Source organism: Tiliqua scincoides, chromosome 11 (assembly GCF_035046505.1).
Source record: "Tiliqua scincoides isolate rTilSci1 chromosome 11, rTilSci1.hap2, whole genome shotgun sequence".
Classification (NCBI taxonomy): Eukaryota; Metazoa; Chordata; class Lepidosauria; order Squamata; family Scincidae; genus Tiliqua; species Tiliqua scincoides.
The window spans coordinates 1,860,895-1,888,726 of record NC_089831.1 but is presented as its reverse complement, the minus strand read 5'-3'; the positions used below and the strand labels follow the sequence as shown (position 1 = coordinate 1,888,726).

The following is a 27,832-nucleotide window of genomic DNA, read 5'->3' as shown; positions in this document are numbered from 1 at the left end:
TTTGTGCTCTTTGACACACATTTGCAGAGCACAGAAGAGCCACATGCTCAAAGGACAATTATGCAGTAGATGTGGGTTAACAGGGAAGTAACAATGAGAGGGGACCTTGTGGGTAGAGACTAGGGTGGAGGCATACGGGCACCTGCTCCAGGTACTACGCCATGGGGGGCACAAAGCCACCAGCACCTCCAGGGACAACCCAGAAGTGACTGCCTTTCGTCACTTACAGTTCTCCGGGAGGCAGTGCTTGCAGTGCAGTGCCTTCAAAGGGGAGCCTCCACAGGAGAAAGAACAGGAGGTGCAAAGCCACCAGCAGCTCCTCCTCTGGGGAGAACCCAGAAGTGACGTCACATAATGTCATGATGTCACTGCCCTGGACACTGGGGCTTCTAGTTACGCCCCTGCTCATGGGCTGCAAGACTGAATTCTGCTCAGGTGGCATCAATCCAAATCCACGGCTGACTCCCCCGGCAACCCTGGGGGTGACAGAGAACAGCGAACGCTCAAGCTTCACTTGCCAGAATCACTAAAAGAGACAAGTTTGGGAGTTGCCACTGCCCTGCTAATTTGGAACTCATCAAAAGCTGGAGCAGGGAGATGTTCTGCTTTGGTCTGCGCTGGAAACAGGGAGACTTTCTCTCTCTGGTCAGAAGGTGGCGACTTTGCTATATGTTGATACTTGATGGCTTTTGTTACTGTACTTGATTTAGTAAGGGAAACTCAAAGCAGGTCTGTCTGGATAACAGATGGTGGAGGGGATAGCAGCCATGTTTAGTCTGTGGCAATCAAAACAACAAAGAGTACTGTAACAGCTTAAAGACAAACCAATTTATTTCTGCAGAATCCTTCATGGGCACCTACAGAACATTCATGCAGTAGCGTAGCTAGAGGGGGTGCAAAGCCCTAAGTTTTGCAAGGAGCCTCACTGCAGCATGCAAGTGGCCCCTCCCTCTCCCCTTCAGAGCCAGGTGTTCACCTCTCTTTTGCTCACACCACCTGGAATGGCTCCAAAGGGGTGGGGGAGGGGTGTCTTACATGCTGTGGTGAGTCTCCCTGCAAAATTTAGTGCGTTACACCCCCCTAGCTACACCACTGCATTCATGTACTTGCTGAACTGGACCACAACCCACAAAATAAATGGGCTAGTCCTTTACGCACTACAAGACTTTTGGCTGTCTTGGGATATCAGGTTTGTAAGAGGAGCTGTGCAGGCCAGAGCCAGAGCCTTCTTCCAGTGGGCTCCCAAACATGACACCTTGCTGTGCTTGGTCACTTACCATCACAGGAAAGATGATGGCCGCCACTGTGGACTTCAGGATCCAGAGCACAGCCAGGCAGATGATCTGAACGATGGTGAATAAATGGATCCGCCGCAAGGGCACGTGCCGCAGGAAGACGTAATCAGGCTGGTGCTTGGCGGGCATCAGAAAGAGCTTGCAGCGATCCCAGAACTGTTGGGGGAAAAACATGGCATCGATGTCAGATCTGGGGGCAGGAAAGAGGCAGAGTTTCTGAAACGAGGAGTGCTGACAGTTTTGTTCATGCCGCCGTCATGCAAAGGGCCCGGATAGTTCTGTTCTCTGGATTTACAGTTGGGAAATCAGCACAGGTGTTACCTAATCACCTGTCTTGGACCCCCTTTCTTTCCTCCCAAGGTAACCTGTAACAGCCATCAATACAGGACAGAGGGAGGGGGTGCAGAACGAAGACAGGCAAAGTATGAACTTAAGAGAAAAGCTCCAGACTTGCTGCCTTGCAAATTTTATTATTAAAAGACCCTTTGCTGACAGCTAACAAAACCACAGACAATAGCATCATCATAGCTAAAAACAAAAATAGCAGGACATGTTGAACAGGAAGACCGATACCAGACTACTTCCCTGTTGGAAGGTGGGGGGGGGGGGGGGCAAAAGCCATGAGGAGGACAGTGAAGAAGGGCGGGCGAGCGAGGGTATGAAAAGGTCAGTGGAACGTTACCAGGGAAAGTTAACACCCTTTTTAGGGGACTTTGTTTTGAATGACAACTGAAATGTATAAAAGGAGGGTCCCACCCTTCTGACATTGCCTTTGAATCTGAGTGTGCAAACTCTCAAAGGTCACAGACATGTCTGTTGAACAATAAAGAACCTTCAAAGCCTTCCACCTTTCAGTGTCTGCTTATTTGGCCTCAGCGGCACTGGACAGAATCCACCCTGTCTACCGAACTGGCGCTGCCCTTCTGGGCAGGGGTATGACACATGTATCTTTTTTGGCTGCCAAACACACCTGTGCAGTGCCATCACTTTGAATGCTGCACTGAGACCCTCGCAAATGAAGCTGGACTGCCGTGCCCTGCCCCACATGCTGTCTGAAACCTGTGGACACATGTTCACAGGCACCAGGGGCAACTTGGCTCTAGATCAGTCATTTTCAGCCACTGTGCCATGGCACACTGGTGTGCTGCACATGGTCTGCAGGTGTGCAGTGGGAGTTGCAGGGGGAAGACCATTTGTCAGTAGGGCCACTGGGGGATGTGAGCCTCTGCTGTCAGTGTGGTGTGCCTTGTCCATTGTCAAAAAACGGACGCTGTGCCTTGACAATTTTAGTGCTTTGTCAGTGTGCCATGAGCTGAAAAAGCTTGAAAATCACTGCTCTAGATGCTGCTCTGCCAAAGCCTCTCTTACCCTTATTAGCACCTCATAGAAATTCACTGGGTAGTAATTCAGGAGCATTCTAGCTCCTCCTTGAAATGACATACCCTTAAAAAAAAAAGCAATTTGCTTCAGGGGGAGTCCATCTGTGAAGAAATAGGACCAGCCCAGGTAGAGGCTAAGCTGTGGTTGAAAACCTCATCCCTCACAGTGTGCAATACAGCCTGAGAGGAAAGGAATGTCCATGGAGGAATTAATAAAGAAAAGCGCAAGAAGGTTGTGGAATCCCACTGCTGACCATTCAGTGCACTGTCTAAATGAGAGTTTAGATCAGTGATGTTCAACATTTTCCTTCTCTCAGCACACTATGTAAACTATGTACACTGAGCACACACTCAGCACTCTATGGCCTTCGCCTTTTGTCACGTCACTTCCAGGAGCCTCTTCCGGGTTCTGCGGCTCTGTTTCTAGGGCAACGGTTTGGGGTAATGAATTGTCTCTCTCTTTTCCTCTGGCAGAGAAAGTGGGACAGACAATTTGTTACTATGGACAATTGCTCTAGGAACAGAGTTGCCAAACCCAGAAAAGTTTTTCAGCTATTTTCAGCCACTGTGCTCCAAACTCATGCGGCACACCTGTGGACTTTTTGTGGCACACAAATATTCCATGGTACACAGGCTGAAAATAACTGGTTTAGATTTTTGGACAGCACTAGATTGCTAGAAACAAAGGAAATGCTCTCTCTGTGCAAATTCCTTCAGTTTTTTTAATGCAGAGAAAACTTTTGGTCCGAAGAGTTTTGGCCACCTGCTCAGCTCTTTAGCAAATAACAGCTGCTCCTTAGAAGAAGTACCGCAGCTCCAGAGAGTTACTGTACATCTTTTCAGCACTGTTCTGACAGCCTGGTTCTTGTTGATATTGTATTGGCAACCTTCAGTCTCGAAAGACTATGGTATCGCGCTCTGAAAGGTGGTTCTAGCACAGCGTCTAGTGTGACTGAAAAGGCCAATCCGGGAGTGACAATCCCTTCCACACCGGGAGCAAGTGCAGCCTGTCCCTGGTCTGTCTCCCTGGCTATGGGCCTTCCTTCTTTGCCTCTTAGCCTCAGACTGTTGGCAAAGTGTCTCTTCAAACTGGGAAAGGCCATGCTGCACAGCCTGCCTCCAGGCTTGTTGATAATAATGCTTAAAATGGCAAGCGGTGTATGCCATGCGAGGTCACATTCCACTGTGGTCACCTGTTTATTTCTGAGAAAACCGCGTGCCAGTTAAGTGACAACCTGGCCAATTACACAAGAACATGAATGGGAGAGAGAGAGAGAGAGAGAGAGAGAGAGAGAGAGAGAGAGAGAGAGAGTGATGGACAAAACTGGTGCTAACCTGGCAGGCCACTTACCTGGATGCCATTGAGCGAGGCCACTCCCATGTAGAGGAAGACTCCATACAGCACAGGCATGGGGATGTACTACAGAAAGAGAACAAAAGCAGGCAGGCAGCTCTTCAGGGGCTCCCCTTTGTTAAGCAGACAGGCAGGGCTGGCCCAGTCATGAGATGGCTGCTGTGGTTCATATCTGTGGCAGATGCCAGGGGGGAAGGAGGAAGCAGGTTCAGGGTGCCCATCTGCTGCCACCTCCCTCCAGCCTGCTGCAGAGGTGAGCTGCATTGATCTGCTCCGTGTTTGCTAGAAGCAAATGCGAATCAGACCACCTGCTTCCCTCCACAGGCTCCATCCTCACATGGGACTTAAAGCAGGAAGGACTGCTCCACTAACCCCACCCCTCACTCTACATTTGCACAAGGGACATATTTTCTTTAAATCTCATTTGAGGAGGCAACACTGTGAAGAGACATGGATCTTTTGACATTCCAGTTGGACAATGGACTTGATTGAGCCACCCCTGCGGAAAGGATGTGATTTTTTATTGGGCTGCTAACCAGTGAAGGCCAGTGTTGGGCACAGCCTGCCTTCTAGCCAGCAGGCCCATTAAGGTCGCAGCTCTACAAGTGCTTGCTTGAGAGCAAGTCCCACTGAACAAGACGGGATCTATTTCCAAGAAAACAAACTCAGGATTTACTCTGCGATTAATCTGATGGCAGCTCAAATGTCTACATGCAAGCGTTGAAACAGCTCTGCAGTTCTGGATCCTGGAGAGTGTTGCCAGGGCCCAGAGGTTACACTTAAGGTGTGCCTGTGGGCTTTTCAATTCCAAAACAGGGGCATGCAGTGGGTGGGGTGGGTGAGGCAGGGCCTCCACACTGGAGTCCTTCAAAAAGTGCTACCACCATGTGAGGTGTGCAAGCGGCCACAACCTGCGACCCAAATGCAAAGTGTGTGGGCTGTGGCTGCTTGGGTGCCTCACATGGCAGTGGTACTTTTCAAAGGACTCCAGTGGGGAAGCTCTGCCCCACCTGCCTCCCACCCACCATACGTCCCTGTTCTATAAGTGCTTGCCATGTGGTGTATGGGTAGAGTTCTGCATGAGCCACACATTAAAAGCCCCTTTGGACACAATCCCTTGGACACAGTTCTTTGGATCCTGACTGTTGTATTTCTATTTATAAAAGACAATCTGGTGCAGACCCAGAGTTCTGACTCAAACTGGGGATCATTGCTACCCCTACGTGGAAAAGGAGGAGGGCAGTCAGTGGTCCCTGGAAGGGGGAAAAGGAGGCTTTACCTTCAGAATAGGAGCCAAGAAGACAGAGATCCCCGTCAGGACAAAGACAATGATCCCCGTAACTCTCTGCTCCCTGTCAAAGGACAAAGACAGTGAAACGGGACCTTAAGGCTCCAAGAGCTTCCAGTTTTCTGCACACCCCGTGACTGAAAGGGTGGGAGGCAAGTTCAAAATGAGAGAGCACCACGTCAACTTCTGTGCAATTTTTGGGTCACTCTATGCACAGTGCTGCCCCTACCAGTGTGCAAAGGGTCTCCCATCAGTTTGCTGTCTGTGCACAACACTTTCCTGCCCCACCAGATTCGTCGCAGGTCAAAGAGACCTTGCATGTTTTTGTAGTGCTTCAAAAGACTGCAAAATCTCTTTGAAGTGAAATGAGGACCTGGTGGAAAGAGTCAAGGACCCTCTCAAGCCATTCTGATGTCATGGACGCTGGCCACTGTGAAGCCACATGCTCCCAAGCCAATGCCCTCCCCCCACAAGCAGCTTTGACCTATGTTGGGCCCCACTCATAAGCTCCCCCCCCCTTGCACAGGTCCAGTGGGGTGTGGCACTTGCCGGAGTCTGAGAGGTCACTTCCAGGCAGCACCACACTAAGGTGGCAGAAGAGATGCAGCCTGGACTGAGAGAGCGTTTGCACATGTGTCCGGCCCTGTTCCAGAGCCAAGGTTGGCCTTAGGGCGAGTTTGGACCCCACACTCAGTGGGGCTTCACACTGGGGCAGCGAGCAGAGCACCTGCAGCTGGAACCTGCTCTATAGCTGATACTCTGGCATGGAATCTTCCATGCTGAGGTGTTGTGTGGAGAGCACTACAAGTGGAGTGTGGCTGTTGGATGGCCCTCCCTGCTACCAGCCCCTGAGTCCCATTGGCTTGAAATTGCCCCTCCTTGCCCGGGAAGCACTTGGTAACATGTTATCATGTTACTGCCACCTACTTCTGGGTGCCACACTTTGCATGGGGTGCTATCAGCCCTGAGCTCATTCTGGTGGGAATCCTGCAGGGGAGGGGCCCCATTCATTGGGCCCTGCATCTCCTAAGGCAGGTCCTGCAGGTATGTGAATGCCTCTTAGATTGTTCAAGTCTGGAGTGGACACACATTGGATCCAAGGAGTAGCGTTTGTGTTCATGGGCGAGTGGGCTCTGCCTCCCTAGGAAGGTCCTCTGCACATTTTGGTATACTCATCTTTTCTTACTGTCTTGGCATTGCTGCCTCCTAATCTTCTGGAGCTGGCTCCAAGGGGACTCTCACCTCACTCCCAGGAACTGAGGCTGCTCTCCCGGTGCACTGGTCTCTGTCTCCATCTTCAGGCTGTCGATGTGTGCAATGGAAATGACTGTGGCTGCCACGTACCATGGCAGGCCCATGAAAGAGCAGACAGCCATGAGGATGCCCACCCAGAAGAGGTCCAGGTGGTACCCAGCCGCTTTCTGAAAGGTCAAGACAGGAGGAGATGAATTCCACCCTCGGGGCTAACGTGGGGGCAATAGCAGCAGAAACAGTGAAAACAGGGGTGGGATCCTGAGGTGAAGTGTCTGGGCCAACTCCTCTTCCCAACACGCTGGAGAAACCAACAGTTAACACATGGGGAATGCAACGTGCAAGATGGCCTAGGTGGGTTAGAATGTGAGTCTCCTGCATCAGTGTCCTCTTTCAGGCTACAAGTCCATTCTTGCTCTCTGAAAAGGTTTAATACAGGTCGAGTATCCCTTAACCAAAATCCCCAAATACTCCAAAATCTGAAACATTACCACGGTGCTTGGGCCACTCCCACCCCAAGACCCCCAGGGGAGTTTGCTTTCCCACACCTGGCTGAATGAAACAGCGCCTTGGGATGCAGCATCAGTCTAATGAAAGAAGAGCTGCTGGGGAGGGAAATGCTTGGCTGCTTTAGGAATGTGCAGGAAGACAACTGCAAAGATGGGTGGCAGAAAGCAAAGGTTTACATGTGTGGGTGCTGCCCCTTGGCAGTAAGCCTTGTGGACTTTGGTGGGGATTCCTTCTGAGGGAGGCACAAACTTGCAAAACTGCAACCTTACACAAGCTTCCAAAGTCCCCCCAAAATCTGAAAACCAAAACTCTTCCTGTCCCAAGCATTTCAGATAAGGGATATTCCACCTGTACTCTACTGGCAAATATGGGTATGGAAGGAAAAAGCAGGCCATACCCTCAGCTTGTGCTCCTTCCGGTTGACTATGACTGCTGTGATTTGCTGGTCCATGAAGATCAGGATGGTGACCAAGAGAGCTGGGAGTGCACTGGCCAAGTAGATCCACCAGGGGTTCTTCCCAAATGGGAAGACGAACCATCCTCGGTCTAGGCGAGTGGGCTGAAAGCACAGGTGAGGGGTGGAAGGTTACCTATCGCCACCTTGCAACTGCAGGGCAGAATAGAAAGGAAAGGAGTCCTGGTAGCAAGACATTGCTTGCCTGTGGGCTTGGAGCATCACCCACTGCATGCGCCACCCTGAGCAGGAAGATGGTTTCTCTCCCATTTCAGATCTTGACATCAAAAGTGCGACAGTCAAAGTGGGAGAAAGCCTCGGTACGACAATGGAAGGGCTCCCTCAGGTCAACTAAGCTTTGAGAACTGGGCAGAATTAAAATCACCCCTGCCTGCAGTGCAACCTAGATTGTGGGACACTGCACGCCCCTAAGCAGCAGTGATGTGCAGCGAGGTCCAGTGCTGGGGAGGCCACAGCATATGGAGCTCCCAGGTGACGTCACACCACCAGGCGTTCTAGAGGCTATCCGGAAGCCCCAGCGCCTGCACAGTCATAGTGGCTGAGCTCTCATTGCCGCAACTCTAGTATCTCAGAGAGACTCAGATGGTCTCGGAAAGTCTCTTGGGCTGCGAGAGTTCAGCCTCCCCCCCCCCACCCGTGATCATGCAACCACTCAGAAACTGGAAGGAATGCATAGGCTGAGCTGACAGGATAGGGGAGACCAAGCAGGCATCTTCCCAAGGGAGAGTAAAAATAAAAAAATAAAACTTTAAGCAAAACTGAAATAGGCAGGCTACTTCAGTTTAGCAAACTCCCTCTAGGTCATCACCCCTTCTGGCTCCTTCAAGCTGTGCAGGCTGATAGGGAGTGTGAAGTGTCTGGGGTGGCAGCAGGGATGTGGGAGGAATGGGGCAGGCCGGTCTTTTGGATTCCATCCAGCTGGACAAGCTGCAGTTCTCTTCTTTTACCTTAAAATCTGTAGGCACTTGCAGTTTTGGTGTGTTCAGTCCAAACAAAACATCAAGACCGACAAACATGAGGATGGACATGAAGATAGAGAAGTCGCTAATAAGTTTACGGAGCTAGAGAGAGAGAGAGAGAGAACGTACACAAAAAAGGCAGAGAGAGAGAGAGAGAGAGAGAGAGAGAGAGAGAGAGAGAGAGAGAGGCCGTGTTAAAATACTGATTGAAGAATGAACAGACATTGGTTAAGAAAATAGTTCAAACATGCAGAACTGCTAATCCAGCGTGGAGAAAAATAAGAGGAGTTTAAAAATGACTACACTGGGCCCTCAATATGCGTGGGGGTTTGGTTCCAGGACTCCCCACAGATACAGAAATCTGCAGGTGCTGGAGTCCCAGCTGCTGCAATTATATGTAGAGGAGTGGGTGATGGGCCTCCTTGCGTCTCAGAACACCTCCTGGATGCAACTGGAAACCAAGGATGTGAACCAGAAGTAGCTTCCAGTTATGTCCTGGAGGCCTCCTGAGGAGGTGGGAAGGCATCAGAGGTTGCTCAGATCTGAGCCTGCAGATAAAAGGACCCAATGTATTTGAATTTGAACACATCTTGCAACATACGGGATCTGAGTTCACTTAGTGGCCAACAAAAGTTGCCCCCCCCTCCCTTCAAGCATCATTTGTACTGCATGATTCAAGAGGTGCATCTCAAGGTCCTCTGGAATGCCCAAGAGAAGGCCAAGGCACAGCTTTCGGCTGGTACTTGGCTGGGCCCTCCAGCATCTCAGACACTCAGGACCCTGATGGCACAATACAGGTTGATACTATTATTCAAGTGGGTTCCCTTCCAAGCACCAAGGATGGCAAAAAAAACGCACTATAGCAAATCAATTTAAAAAACAAAATTTCTTTGCTCCAGTGATTTAAAAACAGCCTTGATGACCTTTGTGATGTAAGATAAGAATCATTAAGAAGACAATCCATCAAACAGTCGTCCTCTAAGAGCTTAGAAAGGAGCTTCACTCAGCCCCTCCCTTCACCAATACAAGGAGATCACCTTTCTTTCAGTGCTCAGGGGGAAGGGAGGGGTCGCCTGGAGAGAGAAGCATTGATGGATTGTCAGCCAATGGCCCCCCCCCCATTAAGGAGGCTGTTGTTAAAGGACTGTTCAGTTTTTTAAACTGATTTTAAAGGGTGCATTTTCCCCTTCTCCAGGGATCAGCACATTCCTTCTCATTTGCAGGGGCCATTCGTGTTGAGTCAAATCCGTGTATAAAAAATCCGTGTAGAAATAGGCTGGACCTGTACTTCATTTTGCACCCCTAAATATATAGGATAGCATGGACTTTATGGGATAGCATGGAGTACCTTGGTTGCTATCCCTGTGATTGCTATCCCTGTGGTTGCACCAGTCTGAACTGATTTATGAAGTGGTAATAAAACCCTGAGCTTTGACAGAGAAACTACTGCAAGAAGCAGGTCAGAGAAAGGAGCAAGAGGGCGTTAGGAAGAGAGAGGGTGTCGACCCCACAAGGGCATCCAAACCTTAATGATACTGGGCACATGCAACTTGGGTGTATCCAGTCCAAAACAGGCATCTATTCCACAGAAGAACAGGATGGAGAAGACAATGGAAAAATCAGCAATCAGGGCCCTGACCTAGAGGTAGACGAGGTGGGAAGGAAAAGGCAGGTTATGTGGGGTGATGGGGAGGGCTTGATCGCATTTTGATTGCAAAGGGAAATAGGGCCACTCAGGATGTCCCCCAAAGTTTGCTTTTCAGAAACTCAACGATATCAAAGTTCCCACAGGGCCTTTTCTGCAATCTTGTCATTGTGGTCTGCATTTCGGTGCTGCTCCTCACTATCCCAAAATAAACCTTTGCCTATTTCCAGGAAATAGAGGAGTGCTTCTTCTAAAATGGGAAGCTCAATTTTTTTTATTTAAAAAATTAATTATTAAAATGTTTCCCTTTGGTTTTCACACAGGCTCAGAGAAGTGCACTTCAAAATAAACAACGGGTTCAAAAAAAGCCCAAACAAATAAAAATGGAAACTACTGTCTCCACAGAAGACACTGGTATGCTTTGAGCAGCGATTTTCAACATTTTTCTGCTCACGGCACACTGACCTCCATGGTCTTCTCCATGATCTTTGCCTCTTGTGATGTCACTTCTGGGTTCTGGGAGACTCATCTCGGTTCTGTAGCTCTTTTTCTAGGGCAACTGACCGTAGTAACAAATTGTCTGTTTCTCTTCCTCCAACTTCCTCCAACTCTGGTAGAGTTGGGGAAGAGGAACAAACACTTCGAGCCCAATCCTATGCATGTCTACTCAGAAGTAAGTCCCATTATAGGCAATGGGGCTTACTTCCAGGAAAGCATGGATAGGACCAGAATCTGGAAGAGTGATTTTCAAGCACTGTGCTCCAAACTCCCACAGCAAACCTGTGGAGCTTTCATGGCACACGGGTTGAAAATCACTGGCCTAGAGTTTGCAATCATTAATATATCAATACCAGCACCCAGTACACATGAACCAGTTTGCAAAAGAGAAGAAGGGATGGAAGATCTTCACGCAGAAATTGTGAAGCAGCGCTGCTGCTCATGAGCTAGCCAATCCATATGCCCGCTTAACCCAGGGATTAAGGGTAACTGGGTAATTAAGGGACTGTAACTCTGTCTTTGGCTTTACAGTCTTTGGCCTTTCTCTGTCCCAATTCCAATTGCTCACAGCTGGGTGTGCATGTCAGGTGCCTAACCAGACTATCACATTTTGTAAGAGAAAACGATGTTTACCATTTCAAGTCTCTGTGCCTTTTCTTACCTTTGTGGGAAAGTAGCGGCTGAATTTGAACTTTTTCAAGGTCAGAGTCATGGAATAAGTCCCAAAGAAAAGAATGAAGGACATGAGGGCCAAATCAGGGACAAATTTACAGGATTTCCCCACCAGGCTTCCTCCATACTTCAAACATTCCTTCTTGCTCAGCTGGGTCCAGTCCAGAGCTGTGACATTAATAGGGTTGTACTTGGGGGTCGAAGAAGAAAACAAGATTAGTAGAATACTGATCAATCCCTGGTCTTCACTCGCTGTCAAATCAAATGTTGCATTCATCATCCAAAACTGAAAGGTAACTGAACCCTTCAATGCAGCAAAGGAATAGCTTGCTGGTGGGGGGTCAATCACAGGCCACCCTTAAAAAGTTCCCACTGGAGAAGCAGAACTTTAATGTCAGAGCCGAACACGAATGCAGCTTTGCACATTTGTGCAATGCTCTTTGTGAATGATCAGAATGCACATTCACTTCTTTCAACAAGTCTTGGACAACCTTTAAACTTATTGTGAGAGTAACTGAACCATGCATTGGTGGTGATCATTTCCCCCGATTTGCAGTTTCCAGTTCATGAAACCGGACTGCAAAACGTGCAGTGAGACGCGGCCTTTCAGAGACCAGGCAGAGACCAAAGTCTCGGTTCAGTCAATGCAACATCACCATGAGTTTGAATGGACAAATGTATGAGGAAAGAGTGGCCAAAATTCAGTTAGGTGAGTGGAGACAGTTAGGTGAGTGGAGACCAAGTATCTTCTCCTGGGGTAGAGAACCCACCTAAGGCTAGAGTGTTTCACCCTATAACGTGAAACCTTCTGACTCACAACCGGTCTCCACCTGAGCCATGGCCCTGTGCCCCAAATCCTCTCCTCTGTGAACCTCACCGGGCAGCCTTGAGCAAGTCACTATTTCTCAACCTTCACAGGGATATTTGTGAAGACAAAATCAGAATCTCCTCGGCGTCACTTTGTACTCCTTAGATTGGGGTGGCCAACCTTTCAGCTTTAGGGTTCCTGGACCTTTAACAGTTATGTTAAAGCAGGTGGCAACTTGTCATCTCACAAGCAGTGGTGGGGCCATCCCTGCTATATAGCTATATACATGCCATATACAAATAATATATATATTGTTTGTTCACCACAACAAATACCTTTGGGATCAATTGACTTGATTGGGGGAGGGGGAGAAAGAAAAATGAAAGCGGCCCAGCTACTTACCACAGAAATGTTAGTGTTGTTTGGTGCCAGTGGGACTGAAGCATTGAACAATGTTGTATTCACTGCAGAAAAGGAGTTTGTTAAGATTTAAAAAAATATATATTAAACAAGACAACGTCTTCCTCCAGGTGTGAAAAACTGCTTATACTATGGGTTATTGACACCGGTGTGCACCATTTGGGACACTGCAGTTTCACTGGCAAAAGCCAGTCCCAATCCCCACTCAGTTCCAGCACAATCTCACTGCCAGGCACTCAGCTTGCAAATATTATAAAATTCTGTCTCAATGTAGAAATGTAGCAGAAGGAAGTCTGAGATAACATGAGAATTTCTGAGCCATTGGTGAGTTAAGAAGGAAACATCTGCCTGCCTGAAATGAAGTTGGGGGAGCTGGAGTACAAACCCTGGTTCTAACTCCAGCAGAAACTTCTCCCTGATTAACATCATGCGCATGGCCCTCCAATGCAGTCTTTTTTTGGGGGGGCCGGGGTGCTTCAGATACTTGCCAGAAGCCCCCTGAATACTTTTCAGGATCACCATAACAGTTTGTCTCCTCTGATAGCGATGGAACGTCAGGGTTCCTAAAAGATTCCACGGCGAAGAGGCAAAGCTCCAGTTCAGATGCTCAGGCTAGGGGGTGGATTCTGCAGCCCACACCAGACTCGTTTCCATCTTGGAAGAGGCTGAGACAGACCCTAAACAGATCTCATAACTCTTTCCATCCGGACATCCTAACTGCCAACTACAATTGGTTACAATGGTATGCTAAAGAACAGGGCCAGCCTTAAGGCAATTGGGCCAAACTGGGCCCAGCCCCTGGAGGGGCCAAGCACTGGGGCAGTGAGTGGAGAACCGGCAAACAGCAGCTTGCTCTGTAGCTGACAATCCTGCATGGAATCCTGAGGAAAGCACAGTGAATGAAGCATTGTCACTGGATGGCCCTCCCTCTGCCCACCCCTGTGTCTGATTGGCTTGAAATCTACCTCGAAGCCGTTGGCGGTGATGCTGCTACCAGGTCTCTTGCTGCTGTCACTCATCCCAGTGAGTAGGGGGGCTGTGGACGGTGACCCCCCCTGGAAAATTATTTTGCACTGGGGACCACAACTCTTAAGGCCGGCTTTGCTAAAGAAGAAAAACTTCTGCACAAAGGTACAGAAGCCACTTACAAAGTTGTGCGAGGGAGATGCACAACCAGATGTTTCTCCTCTAAAACAAACCACCCGTCATCTCCCAGTCATTCGCCACATTCCCACTGTTACTCTTTACATGGCTAACAAAATTACTTTTGTGCTCACTGCTGCCTCCAAACAATCACGTCTTAGGTTAAAAAGACCACCGTTCAACACACACAAGAGAACACCCACCTGGTGCAGAGTTGCTTCTATGGGACAGGAGGAGGTGCTGCGACCCAGCTTGGCAGAACATTTGGCCTCCCAGTGGAGCAATGAACCACTGGCTCCCTCATAATCAAGGTCAGTAGCCCTCTTTGGTAGGAGGAAAAACAAAACACCCCCCCAAAAACCCCACCTCTTGGGTTTGGAATTTATGGATTCAAGACCATGGCTTTAAGGACAAGATGAATGAAAGAAAACATCCCTTCCCTTGAAAATACCAGCTCAGTGGGTGGCCTCTTCTCTAGGAGCTGTGCTTCATCTGCCATCATCTCCAGTTCTCACTGCAAGGAAGAGGATTCTGTCTACTCCTTTCCCGCCCAGGCTTTCCAGGAGAAAATACATTAAAAGAGCAAGAATTTCTGCTGCCATTCAAGGGAAAACAGAAATGCCAGACAGCAGCAGAATGAATACAGCAGCTAGCAAAAGCAAGCATCGGCGATAGCATTCCAGGGTCTCCGAAGAGGGGCTTTGCAAAGAGTCGTGACTTTGAAGATCCCAATTACGGCAGTTTTTTCTTCTCTATGCAAATGTCTTCTGTCTGTTTTCAAGCTTGGTCAAGCTTGAGGTGATCATAGGAAGCTCTGGGGAGATCCAAGAAAGGATCTTGCAACAGATCCTTCCTTAGGGTCATTCTAGATCAGGGGTCGGCAACCTTTATGGGCAAAGGGGCTGGAGGTCCAGCAGTGACATCATCATGCCATCATTAAACTTCCAGGTTGCTGAGCTCCTGGAAGCAGCTGCACAGAGCTGGGCTTGGGAGGAAAAGCTTTCCTCCCAGTTTGCTGTGTGCCAGGCAGGGCATGGCAGAATGGTCTGTCCAGGCTTGCAAGTCTGTGTGTTGCTGTGCGGCAAGTTGGGCAGAAGGCTCTGCCTCCCAAGCTGAGCTCCATGCGGGCTGGGTGAGTTGGGGGGCGCACCGGATTCGGCCTGCAGGCTGTAGGTTGCCAACCCCTGCTCTGTCTGTTACACAAAATGAATAATGTGGCCTAGCAGGTGTGCCTGTTTGAAAATAGCAGTGAGGGGAGGGGGCTGTGAAACCACTAGAATCAACCAGGTATGTGTGTTGGCTTCCTATGCAAGTTTTATCCCCACTAAAAACAGGCCATATGGTGGGGGGCGTAATTGGGATCCAAACCATGGGGGGGGGGAGGAATACTAAAGCCTCCTCCACCCCCTGCAGTTTTGCCACACTTCATAGCCCTTCTCTTGCACACTACTGATTAATCAAACAAACAACATTCCCACCAGGCCACATCACATGTTGACAGATACACCTCAGAAAGCCCTCCTTGTGGCTTCTCAGGTGCCCCTGGTTGCATCAAACAGCTAGTGATCCAAGAGCAGCCCTGCACCTCTCTGGCTCCTCTAAGTCTTGCAGAGAACCCCCCCACCCAATTTTATCACCTCACTATTTCCACACACCCTTGTCACACCAACCCTGGCCACCTGGCAAGGTGGCTCAAGATAGTCCGCACCCCCACCTGCCTGTCTCCTACCCACGACTACATACCCAACCATCCAGCATCCTGCCAGTTTTTCCTATGTGAGGGTCATAGACCCCAGGTCCTCAGAGGCCAATACCTAAGCCATTACTGCTCCACATTACAGAACAACAGTGCTGGCAAAGAGGATGCCTAAAATTACGTCCCACCTGATGCCAAACATGCATCTCAATATGTGTTGCCATCTCCCGAAGAGTAAAACCTGCAGAAAGTGAGACTTGATTTGATTCTCGCTGTGCCGCCCCTCAGCAAAGCTGCCAGCTCTTCTGAAGAGGACAAACGAGAATCTTGCTGCGCTAGACAACCTTTAAAGAATTAATGAAGGAGAAGTGATTGCTGGATTAGAATCAGCGTTTTGGTGCTACTAAATCGACATTTTGCTGCTGGGGGAGGCAAAGCTGAGCTCATGAGACATTTGCCTCCATTAATTCCCAATCTGCAACACATCACGCTCCTTTCTGCAACCTTTCGCTTTTCCCAAACCAGACATGTCTTTGGCGACCTTTTAAAAGCGATCGCTTGTATGACCCCATTGAAAAAAGACTGCAGCACTGGCTGTTTCTGAAAGGTTTTTAATGGGATGGGCCTGTGTGTGGACTGAAGGAGGGACTGAAGCTAAAAGCACAAAAAAGGTAAGAGTATCAAATATTAAATAATTTTAATATTTATAAAATGATACTCACTTGAGATTGAAAGCAGCCAGAGAGATGTGTGCAGCAGAGACAAATATGGTACAAATCAGTTACAGTAGTCAAAAAAAATCAAAATGAGCAAAAAATGAAAAAAAGAAGAAGAGGACCAAAAGGAGATGATCACACACACTCTCAAAATGTCAAGGAGAGAGATGGTTACCGTGGAAGTCCTTTGGGGGCCAAATTAAAGGGTCTTTCACAAGGCCTCTTAATCAGTCCAGGACCAGCTGACACTGGGAAGCTCCCAACAACATACACAGGGCCAGGAAGGGACTGCAGGCCAAACTGTGGTTGTGTGCTGAGCCCAGATCAATGGCTAGCAAGCTGACCTCAGAGTGGCTTCGGGCTCATTCTTGGACGCCCAAGATAAAGTGGTCTGGACTCTGCTGTCAGGTCAAATTCACCTCCCTCTCCTTGGCCAATCAAAGAACCAGATTCCACCCATGCTGCTTTCTGAGCAACTGGAAAGCTCTCTGAGAGAGCACAACCACTGAGAGCAAAATGCTATTTTGTGAGATTGATAGTTGGCACAGTGTCAGCCTGCTTTGGACAAGATGAGGCTCCTGTGAAAAACCTTTGCTCTCATCTCAATCCTTGCATCTGCTCCAGCTGACACACAGAGCTCTGGCACATGTAGACTGTCCCATTCATTTCAATGGCAGGAGCAGAACTGGGTGTGCTTGCAGACGCATGTACCCAAGAGTTGCTTTTTCCATTGAAGCGTCCAGTCTGGGAGAGCATCTGAAGTCTTAAGCTAGTGACAATTTGCCTGCAATTAGCAAGGCAAATGTTATGTCCCCTTGGAAGAGGAGCAGCACCTTTGGTGCATGAAAAATTAGAACAGCCAGTTTGGTGCTGCTCTTGGGTTTGCTTGTGGGAGGTCCGGGTTCCAATCTCAGCCATGTGCAGCTATGAAACTCCTTTGGAGACCTGGGGCAAGTAATGATCCCTGAGCTTACCCTATCTCCCATGATGCAATGGGGAAAAGCAGTGACACAAAAGAACTGCAAAGTGCTTTGTAAGCTGCTTAAGGGCGCAATCCTAACCAACTTCCCAGCATGAGGTAAGGGCAATTCAGCTTCGAGATAAGTGAACAAACATTTCCTTACTTTGAGGAGGCCTCCGTGACTGGCATCCAACTGCAGGATGCAGCACATGCCCCATTGGCACAATGCCCCAGTGCTGGAAAGTTGGTTAGGATTGGGGTCTAAGTACTATAGGTTTGAAGCAACTGAGATTGCTTTCAAATGCAATACTTAAATCAGTACCGTATTGTGTCTATATTGCCTGTATCTCCATTTAAAACAAAAATGACTCTCCCTTGCTCTTCAGTCAGTGGCCACATCATTCCCATGTGCATGCAAACTGAGCAAGAGGGGCTGAAAAGTGCTGAGAATAGTTGACCGGTGCAGCTGCGTCCTGTTAGTGACACCTGAGAGCTTCTCATGGGAAAAGGGCCACTTGGCTCTTGGGAGTCTTGAACTACTGATCACTGGGTGCCAGACATAGCCACAGAAGGCACAACGCACAACAGTAAAGGTGACTGAGGAAAGCAGAGCTCACAAAATGGCACAGGTGGAAAGAGGAATGGTTGGGTTGGTTATCATCAGTAACATCACAACACTAGCCAATAGGTGCTTGTACAACACACACCATACCAGACTGCAATGAACTCACATGATGGGGAAGGCGACATTTGCCCAGCGGGACACAGCTTGAGCGCTGGGAAAACGAGGTATTCTCAGCCCCTGCTAACTGGGCCAAATAGGGAGGCACTTTTCCAAGTGGGGCTCCCCACTTATTTTTAGCAGGAGGAGAGTAACTATCCCTCCCTATTATTATTAATAAACAAATTATGAACTGCAAAAGGCAGCCTTACTTGGAACTGCTCATATTCTGCAGAAATACTTCTAGATATCCTAGATATCTCAGGATATCTAGGACTCCATATCTAGAAACCATCAGCTATCACCAGGTGGTGGTGGTGGAGATGATGACGACTGATTAGAAGGAGTGGAAATAATAATAATATTCCCTCAAGCTACTTTGGGGGAAGGTGTCACCACCCCTCCCCCCAGAATCAGGCCCTTGAAAGAGTCTTTGGAGAGGTGGAAAGGGCTTCTCTCTGCTCCAGCTGTACTTGGAGAAGCTATATTTCCCATCTTGCTCCTCCTCTCCAAGCAGAAGAGCAGGAGCAAGAGATAGGAAGAAGACGGGGGGTCCAAGACTGGCAGTCCTCCTGGTTATCAGATAAAGATCTGCTCTTTGCTTTTTCCCTTTTGCCCAGCTGCAAGACCTCAGTATGGATAATTCTTGCTCCAAGGGTGGGGAGTCCTCAGATGGGGCAGTGGGTTGGGATCTTGGTGCCATTCATTCTAAACAGGGCAATTTCTTGCCTTTTCTTCGAAGTTAGTGGAACTTTTTGGAAAGAAAAGGGAGCCTGGGGAAGGGGAAGAGGATACTGATGAACTGGAAGCCAAATTTGTAATGGTTGCTAATAAGCAAACTGCAGGTGTTGGGGAGGAATGTCTGTTGATGGACAGATAAAAGTCCTCCAGTATCTGTACTTTCAATTGTCAGTCTTACTTGGACCAAAAACAAAATGCACACCCTCATCTTGAAGCCACTGCAGAAGATTCGCTTGGAGGTTCTCCTGCACAGGCCCCACTAAAAGGAATGGGAGCTGCACAAGAGCCCTCACTCCCAGGGCCACCCCCACTGGAGTGTAGACTGGAGAAGGTGGTCTCTGCAGCACACAGCAATCCCAGAGTGGGCAAACAGATCTCAGAATATCCAACTAGAAGAAGAGGCATCTCCACAACCACCCACCTGCATTCTCCGTACAAATGGCTTGATCCCGTCTCCCACACACACAACTGGGGAACAAGAGTCAGGACATGGAGACATTTCTGTGTCCTTTCCTTACTAAATATTCAGCTGCAACTAAGACCCATCTCCTTTCTGGGGGCGGGGAGGGGTCTTTAAATTTTGTATGCAAGGAAAATGGATTTCTTCATCATAGAGAAATCATCCAAATGTGATCATATTTTTCCAGTTCTGCGCCATCTGTTCTCCTTGGATAAATAGGGAGCAACCAGGAACTAGGCAGGAGACCAAGGTCCTGACCCTGATGATTTCTGGATTTCACACTCTGCCCCACATGTTTTCAAGCTTATCTTTACAACCAAGAGGGTTAGAAAGCTGCTTTAAACTCCCTCCCTCCCCAAACCCAGCCTGGTGGAAGCTAAGCACCAAACTAGGGGTGACATGGGACATGCAAATTTGAAATCCTCAACCTCTTGCCAAGCAACTGCTGGGGGCTGAGGACTGATCTGGGCTGTGGCAAGGGGAGATCTTTTCCCTTACCCACTTTGCACTTCTGCTATATTGCTTGCCTCCTGCACAGCACTCATCCCAAAATTCTTGTTTATTGGTCCAGAACTCATTGCAAAAGAGTGTGCAATTAATCTGTGGAACTCCTTGCCACAGGATGTGGTGATAAGCACCTGGCCTGGATGCCTTCAAAAGGACAGATTTCTAGAAGAAAAGCCCACCACAGATGACAAGCTATGAGAGTTACATGAAACTCCTGGTTTTAAAAGTAGGCACCAGAATGCAGGTATCTTGTTCTGCGCTCCCTGAGGCTTCTGGTTGGCCACTGTGAGATACTGAAAGCTGGTTTGGATGGGCCTTTGGTTCAGTTCAGTAGGGCTCTTCTGATGTTGTTAGAATCAACACCAAAAGAACTCCCAAGAAAGATGCAGAAGAGGGCTCTCCTCAGCCTCTGCCTGTTCATTTCCATCCAGAGTTCTTGGATGAATCATTTCTTTAAACACAGGACATCATCAGCACATGGTTCTGTGGTTTCTGCAATGCAGCCCATTTGCCACCCAAAAAACAGGACTTGTACTCACCTGGGTCTGGGGCGATGCACTCGCACTTGTACATGGTCACGTAGTCCGGCTTGAAGTCTGCGTTGATGGGGTAATACTTGAAGGCTCCAATCATCTTCTTGATGGCATCGTAGATGAAGATGAAGCTAATGAGAGTGGAGAAGCCCTCCTCCGTGAAGCGGGTGATGTATTTTATAATGAAGCTGGCATCTGTGGCCACCAGGATAAGGCACTGGAGAGCAGAATGCAAGCCAATCCAGAGGCGAAACTCCATGTAGTCTATGCCATTGCCTCTGAAACGGGGAACCGGAGAAGGTGCAATAAAAATTCAGCATCCATCCTCTTTGAGATGGACAAAAAGGGAAAAACTACTAAGTTATCAGTAGCATAACTGATCCCTGCTCATTGGGAACTCTTTTGTTTTTCAGGCCCAGGGGGCAGAACAGCCTTTTTTCACCAGTGGGAAATAGTCTCCCAGAAGTACGAAGAGACATCACAAATGGTGAAGACCATAGAGAAGACCATAGAAGTGTCAGTGGGATGACTGCACTGGTCTTGAGCTGCTCAGGCTCTTGCTTCCCCTTCCTCCCTTAGTGCTGAACACGACGAGCAACCCGCTGATGCAGCAGTGACCCTGGCACAACTTTGGGATAAGATTGCACTGTGGATGACTCAATGAAGATTTCTTGCTAAGGTGATGGCCTTAAACATTGCAGAGGAGGCACAGCTCTTTCAGCGCCTCTGGGGTAGGGGAAGGAAGGGAAGCTGTGCAGTGGTGCCACTGTATGTCTGTGGGTTGGGACCCACCAGGTGGGTCATGAGCCAATTTCAGGTGGGTCCCTATTCATTTCAATATTTTATTTTTAATAGACTTGATGCTACCATGGCATGTGACTGCTTTGGGGAAATGTTACAGACCTGTACTTTCAACGGGCTACTCTGTATCTGCTTTTAACAATGATAGAAAATGGGACTTACTCCTGGGTAAGAGTGGATAGGATGACAGTCTAGAATTGTTAAAGTTATTCCTGCTTGATGACGTCACTTCTGGTCATGACATCACTTCCAGTGGTCCTGACAGATTCTCATTCTAAGAAGTTGGTCCTGGTGCTAAAAGTTTGAGAACCACTGGTCTAGGCAATTCAGGGCAAGGGCAAGAACTCATCCACCTACTTGCTGAAGTCGTAGAGCAGCTTCTCAAAGATAAGGATGGGTCCCGTGCTGCTGAGGATAATGAGTGGCTGCCCAGCAAAGAAGCAGAACATGGAACCCGCCATCGCTGTGCCAAGGAAGCTCTCCATCACACCCTGATGGGGCAAGGAACATGTTACCATTCAATGCTTTTTCCTCATTGCCCAAAATGGCACTGTTTGGATGTCAGTGAAGATGACAGGTAGGCACACCAAGGGCCACAGGAGGAGCAACGTCACTGTTGACATTGGGGTGCAACTCCTGGACCACTTGGGTTGCATGATGCAGAGCCAGATCTGTCCTGAGGGCTCCTAAGCTCCATGGTTTCATCTGCCACCATGCACATATGAGAGATGAGCACACACCAAAGGCACCTACATCCACCTTCAGCCCTATAAAACTTCACCTACCTGATCCTTACAGAAAATATTGTTTTGCCTGCTGGCTAGACTTTTAAAAAAAAAAATAAGAACAGCCCCACTGGATCAGGCCAAAGGCCCATCTAAGTCCAGCTTCCTGTATCTCACAGCGGCCCACCAAATGCCCCAGGGAGCACACCAGATAACAAGAGACCTGCAAGGCATTCTGGGAATTGTAGTTAAGAACATAAGAACAGCCCCACTGGATCAGGCCAAAGGCCCATCTAAGTCCAGCTTCCTGCATCTCACAATGGTCCACCACATGCCTCAGGGAGCACACAAGACAATAAGAGACCTGTATCCAGGTGCCATCCCTTGCATCTGACATTCTGAGGTCAACAAATGTCTCTTGTTTTTGAGTAAGGAGCAGATATCGTGTTATGAGCAGTGGAAATTTTTGAATAAAGACAGAAGAAAGTTTTGTGTAGAGCAGTGAGACTACTTTGGGGTAAAATTTTCCCCTGTGTGCCTTCCCTTGTGAGGTGAGGGACAAACTTGAAAGCCTCCCAATACAACCCACCCTATAGTTTTGCCCCATTTCGCAGCCCCCCCCCCACTTGTTCTTTATAATCAAATAAATTGTGATAATTTTTGTTATAAGCTGGGGATGAAGGGCGTGTGTGTTTACCTGCTCAAATGCTTGGTTTGTGTTTTGGGGGAAGGAGGTTTCCCTTGATTTTTTTTAACACCTTGAAATTTGTATCAAGATGAAAGTTAGTTTTTGACTGATGCAAAAGCCAGCCAATCAGTGCTTAAAACACTGTTGTTCTCAGAAGCATGTGTGTGTGTGTGTGGGGGGGGGGGGATGATTTTATGTTTCTAAGGCACAGCCAGTCAGCACTGTGAAAATCTAGGTTCTACTCACAAAGGAAAAACACATCATGCACATATCCCCAGTGGGCTCAGAAGCAAAATAATGTACATTTGCACACAGCGAATCATATGTGGGAGGAGTTAGGCTTGCGCTCTAATTGAGAAAAATATGTGAGTCCTCTTTGTGCTCACTGAAGACCATGGCAGGATGCAACATAGGCAAGCTTCTCGCATTGGACAATTACAGTCAGTGAAAGTGCAGAACCCCAGATTGGTACGTCTTATACCTGTTCATCTGGTACAGAACGTCCTACCCCAAACCTTCCCAGTGTTGAGAGACTGGGAGCCAAAAGCCTCCTCCTTATGCTGCTTGTTTCTCAAGCTCCACTGGGGCCCAAACTTGCCTGGTAGTTCTCTGTAGCATCACCCAGTAACCCCCCAAAGGTGATGGCATTGGTGATGCAGCCCAGGTAGATGAAGAGGATGGCCGAGATGGACTGGATATGAAAGCCCTCATAGAAATCACTGGGGAACCAGGGCAGCTTCCTTTTGATATCTAAATACAGGCCACCGCAAAACCTGGAAGAAAAGGTTAGAGAGTAAGCAGGGGCAGGTTCCTCTGAAATCACTCTCCAGGTCATTATTTTTCCCACCACTGCCTTATTTGTAGCAGTGGAACCAGCAGAATTTCTGGGACTTCTGAGAAGAGAGCAGGTGCTGTGAATAAGTGTGTCCCACTTTCAGACTCCCAAATCCCTGAAATGATGCTGCCTGCTAATGGGGGGGGGGGGGAGAACTGAGAGAGCCCATTTGAACTCAGCCTTAGATGATATGATGCAAATCAAAGTACTTTGAATACAAAATACTTTGTAGTATCAAAATATGTTTTAGTGTCTATATTGCACAATTTACAGTGTACTCCTGTGTAGTGCAGGCCTGGATGTATGCAGGAGCAGGTAAGCTCTGCACTGGGCAGTAGAGGGATGGGGGAAGGTGGGGACGGGACATAACAAGGCAGGGGAAGGAGTGAGGGGGCAGAGGTGAGTGGAGCAGGCCCAGGAGGGAGCAGGATCAGCAGTGCAGGCTTATGCTGTATCCTATCCCCTTTCCTGGGTGAGATCTGCTGACGTGAATCTACTTGCACTTGCACCAGCAGGTGCGAGTCTGAGTAGACTCTTTGCTGTGGCTGTGGTTTCTCCAGGGCAAGGGGACAAATTTGAGGAGATTCACCTTGAAGAGACCTCCAGCCTGCAAAATTCCCCCAGTGGATGCAGCAAATGCTGTGCTGGTGCCTCTGCATCAGTGCAGGGGAATTTCATTAGGATTGGGCTGTTATTCTTCTTTCGTGGCCAAGGGGAAGGCACAAGGAACTACACAGAACACTGTGTACCCCATCCCCTGCTTTTGTCCGGCAAGGCACACACATTCATCTTATCTTATCTTGTCCTCCTAGAGTTTGCTCCACCATAGCAAAGGGCCTTTTTTGGAAGGGGTGGGAGCTTTCTGAGTTCTCTCCTATATAGAAAAAAATTCCCTGAATATAAAGATAACAAGTGGGGGGAGGAGTCCTATACTATGTGTTTCTTCCAAGCAGCAGATCCATTTTTATTCTTTGGAAAATATTGGCTATGTCTTCAACCAGTTGAAGTCCCTCCAAAAGCAGACTCTCTTCCTTCCCCTGTTACAAAAAATGCACAGGCAGGTTGCCTACTTTCCAGTCCAGAGAAGCTCCTCCCCAATTTCGTGTACAGCCGGCATCTCCTCATCTTCACCTCCGCCGCCGCCACCACCTCCACCAGCTCCGCCAGCCGTACCGTTCATCTGTCCTGCTTCGCTCAGCGAAAACACAGATTTCCTGGAGAAAAAAAGGGGTAGAGAGTGTTAATAGTAGGAGGGCCTGGAGTGGACTATTGCTTACCCCACTTTGTAGGTATCTGCTTTTTGTGCATTTCTCAAAAGCTGTCCAGAACACATCAGAACAACCCTTTGCTGGCTGCAGTGGGAAGGCCCAAGATAATTTGTCCAAGCCTCCTTGCTTAACCATACGTTTCATTTAAAATTTTTTTATTTTAAAATGTTTATCATCAGCCTTTCTGGCCAAGGTGAACCGAGGTGGCTTACACCAAAAGTAAGACAATAACACCTGACATGAAACACACACAAAAGGAGCAAATACACCAAAAGCAGCAGTCCCAAGAATGCAGAAAACTGGTGTCTGGGGCAAGCCACTAAACACAGCTGAAGCAACCAGCATTCACAAAGACAGTCCCCCTGACCTCGCTATAAATACCTGAAACAAACAGATCAGAACCTGACCTGCTGCACCTACCTCTTCTCAGCAGAGGGCACTTTCTTAGGAGGCTCTATCCGAATATTTGGGTCCCACTCTCCAGGCGGAAGCACAATCACTTCATCCAGAAACTCATCTATTCCTGCAATCAGATCGTCTCGGTCTCTGGCTTTGTAGGCAACGTCACTGAACAGCTAAAAGTGAGAAACAGAATTGAAAAAACGGGAAAACAAGTTGTCTGGTTAAGTTATTAGCCAAAAAACAGGAGTGAAGGATGAACGTACTTAGACTGGCATCCTGGTCGGTTGTCCATTCCTTGCAGTACAACTTTGATCTTGAAGGGGGGGGGGGTCTTGTGCACATACTTGTGGAGAGGGCTACAATGTATGTGAACAAGCAAAACTTGGTGGATATCCTTTGCAAAGGTAGGGCCCTGCTTACAGAGCACAGTGTGTGTCCATAATGCATTCTGGGATGTGTTGATGCACGGCCATTCTGGCCCTGAGAAGGCACTTCCAGAGAATACCACAGGGAGCATCTTAGAATGTACTTACACTTAGAATGTACTTACATCATCTACCATGAGGGTGGCGATGGCTCTACCAATTTCATTATAGGATTTGGCTTTTCCAGGAGGACCCAGAAGGATAAAGAGGAATCTGGAGAAAGGAAGAAGCAATTTTAGTCAGCACTGACCATTGTCAGTGAGCCCCTCCCCTGTATCTCAGCCAGATCAGAGGATTCTGTTTGCACAAAAAGAGAATGGTCATCTCTGGAGTTTCCACACTCCTAAGGGATGGAAAAAAGTATAAGCTTGACCCTTTGGATATAAGATTTCCCCTCTTGATAGCTAATGAAAGGAAAGTCATCCTGCTCTGATAGATCCCATGTCCCAGATCAGGCCCATTACAGGAAAATACAGTTTATTTTTGTTAATGGAACGTATGTCCATTTCAGTGTATTTAGAACCAGAGCCTCACTGAATGCTCACGGTCCAGTCCTACCTAGCCATTATGCATTCTGCCAGCATAACAAGCTTTATAGCAGTCGCAAATAGCACTGTGCCAGTGGGTATGGCCATGGCAACACTGCAAGTGGCATGCAGACAAGTCCACATGATGATGGACTGGGGACACCTGCCGGAGCAGGGAAGTTCCACAAAGCCATCACAACAAACACCCAGAGAGAGACTGCTCCTCACCAAAACATCAGAAGAACCTTGCTGAATCAGGCCCAGGGCCCACCTAGGCCAGTTTCCTGTATCTCACAGTTCTGCTGTCATAAAATGGTTTTGGTGGCCTTGTGAGGTGCACTGCCGCACTCAGCAGCAGCACTGGAGGCCTCCCACCAGAACTAAAAAGATGTGTGACAGTGGTGGGGGAGGAATGAAGGAGGGAGAGGGTGAAATGAGGGAGTGGGGAGGGTGGAGCAGGGGACATATCCCCTCATGATATTCTGACCCAGGCAGGTTACCCAGACTCCCTCACCACCACTGTTACACCTCAAATTTGAGGTGCAGATCTGAGGAGTCCCAAGGAGGTGGTAGTGAAGGCTTTCCCTAAGGTAAGTGAGTAAATGTACACTTACCCTGAGGAGACCCATTCCCACAGATACAGAGAGTGCTCTGTTGGCCCAGCTGCCAGGGCAGGGAGAGATTTGGGTAGGATTGGGCTGCTGTCCCCTTTTCCCAAGAGTATGGGTCTAGCTGGCTTGGCTTTAGGTCTCATGGGAGGTGGGTGAGGGAGATTTTTTCTTTAACAGCCAACTTACCTAGTTGGGACAGGCACTTCTGTCACCCCGCCGAGCATGGTCGACTGAATGAGCCGCACGAACGCCACAAAGGGCTTGTCCAGGAAGTCCACTTCTCCCACTAGCACGTTTGAGGCCTCGGCATCCTTTGGGATCTTCTTAATGAATTTGTTCTTGAGCTGGGGAAAAACGCAAGTGTTTTTCAAAAGATCAGAGAGTCTCTGCTTCTTTCGATACATTGCAACAATGCGCTTACAACTGTGGTCATTCATCTTGTGGTTGCTGCTGTCTCTCAGCCTGATCCACCTCGCAGGCCTGTTGCAAGGCTAAAAGTGAGGCAGAACTGTCTGTGCTGCCCTGAGTTCCTTGGAGAAAAGTTGGGGTCAGTGGCATAGCTAGAGGGGGTGCAAAGCACCAAGTTTTGCAGGGATCAGTGTGCAAGGGACTCCTCACCCCGCCCTACAGAGTCAGTCTGGGCGGTGGGAGCAAAACAGAGGCATATTCCTGCAAATGGCTGCAAAGGGGAATGGGCCACTTGCCCTGCTGCGCTGATGCTCTCTGCAAAACTTGGTGCTTTGCACCCCCTCTAGCTATGCCACTGGTTGGGGTAAACACATTCATGGAAATAATCCATAAGCAGCAATAGTTGGCTCTGTGATAAATTCACTTTTCTGCTTGATTCACTTAAATGCTTTTATTAGTTTCCACCGCAAATCTGCACAAGGGAGTTCCACGTTTGAACCTCTGCGGGTTTCAGGTTTTACACCTCAAAGATTGCCCTGGCCCCAAAGTTTCCACCCCCAAATCCTGTAGCACCAAAAGGAGCCCTTTCCAAAGGTGGGAGGCCCTCAGAAAAAGGCTCACACTCTTTGCTTCTTGCCTTCCCCAAGAATGTCTGCTTATCCCACACTGCAGGGTCAACGTTTTCTGTCCTCTCTCATTTACTGTTCATTACATGTGCTGACTTTCTTTAATCTGCTTAGCAGCCTGACTGCTTGTAAGCCTAGCAGCCCAATCCTACCTAAACCCCCGTGGCAGAGCAGTGGTGCCGGCACAGCTTCCACTGTACCCCACGGTGAATTTTGAACTGCTGGAGGTGTCCTTGGGTAAGCCCCAACAACCATAATGGCTCAACTTGGACCAGCGCTACGAATATTGCTGGTGCAAATCTGTGTTGATTTGTGCAGGTGGATCAGACCTGGCAAGGAGATTTGGATTTGGAATGTGCCAGTACCGCTGATCCCATTCCCATCCTGGACCCATCTGCTCATCCATCCCCTGTTGCCACCCTGTTCAACGCTGTCCTTGCCCTTCCCTCACCCCTGGTTTTGATAAACCAAATATACCATTTAG

At 48.5% G+C, this 27,832-nt stretch overlaps 1 protein-coding gene across 1 annotated transcript in view; it reads right to left on the bottom strand.

The window, feature by feature from the left end:
• The window catches only part of SLC4A5 (solute carrier family 4 member 5), a 74,834-nt gene that overhangs the window by 6,274 nt on the left and 40,728 nt on the right, over nt 1-27,832 (bottom strand). The window contains exons 8-22 of the mRNA XM_066639732.1: nt 26,501-26,658; nt 25,302-25,389; nt 24,770-24,924; nt 24,152-24,295; nt 22,845-23,019; nt 21,191-21,324; nt 20,039-20,310; nt 12,537-12,598; nt 11,316-11,516; nt 10,037-10,150; nt 7,475-7,636; nt 6,559-6,737; nt 5,308-5,380; nt 4,026-4,094; nt 1,278-1,451 (exon numbers count right to left, since the gene is read on the bottom strand). Of these exons, the coding sequence (XP_066495829.1) occupies nt 1,278-1,451; nt 4,026-4,094; nt 5,308-5,380; nt 6,559-6,737; nt 7,475-7,636; nt 10,037-10,150; nt 11,316-11,516; nt 12,537-12,598; nt 20,039-20,310; nt 21,191-21,324; nt 22,845-23,019; nt 24,152-24,295; nt 24,770-24,924; nt 25,302-25,389; nt 26,501-26,658 (2,160 nt within the window). The remainder of the gene's footprint in view (nt 1-1,277; nt 1,452-4,025; nt 4,095-5,307; nt 5,381-6,558; nt 6,738-7,474; nt 7,637-10,036; nt 10,151-11,315; nt 11,517-12,536; nt 12,599-20,038; nt 20,311-21,190; nt 21,325-22,844; nt 23,020-24,151; nt 24,296-24,769; nt 24,925-25,301; nt 25,390-26,500; nt 26,659-27,832) is intronic.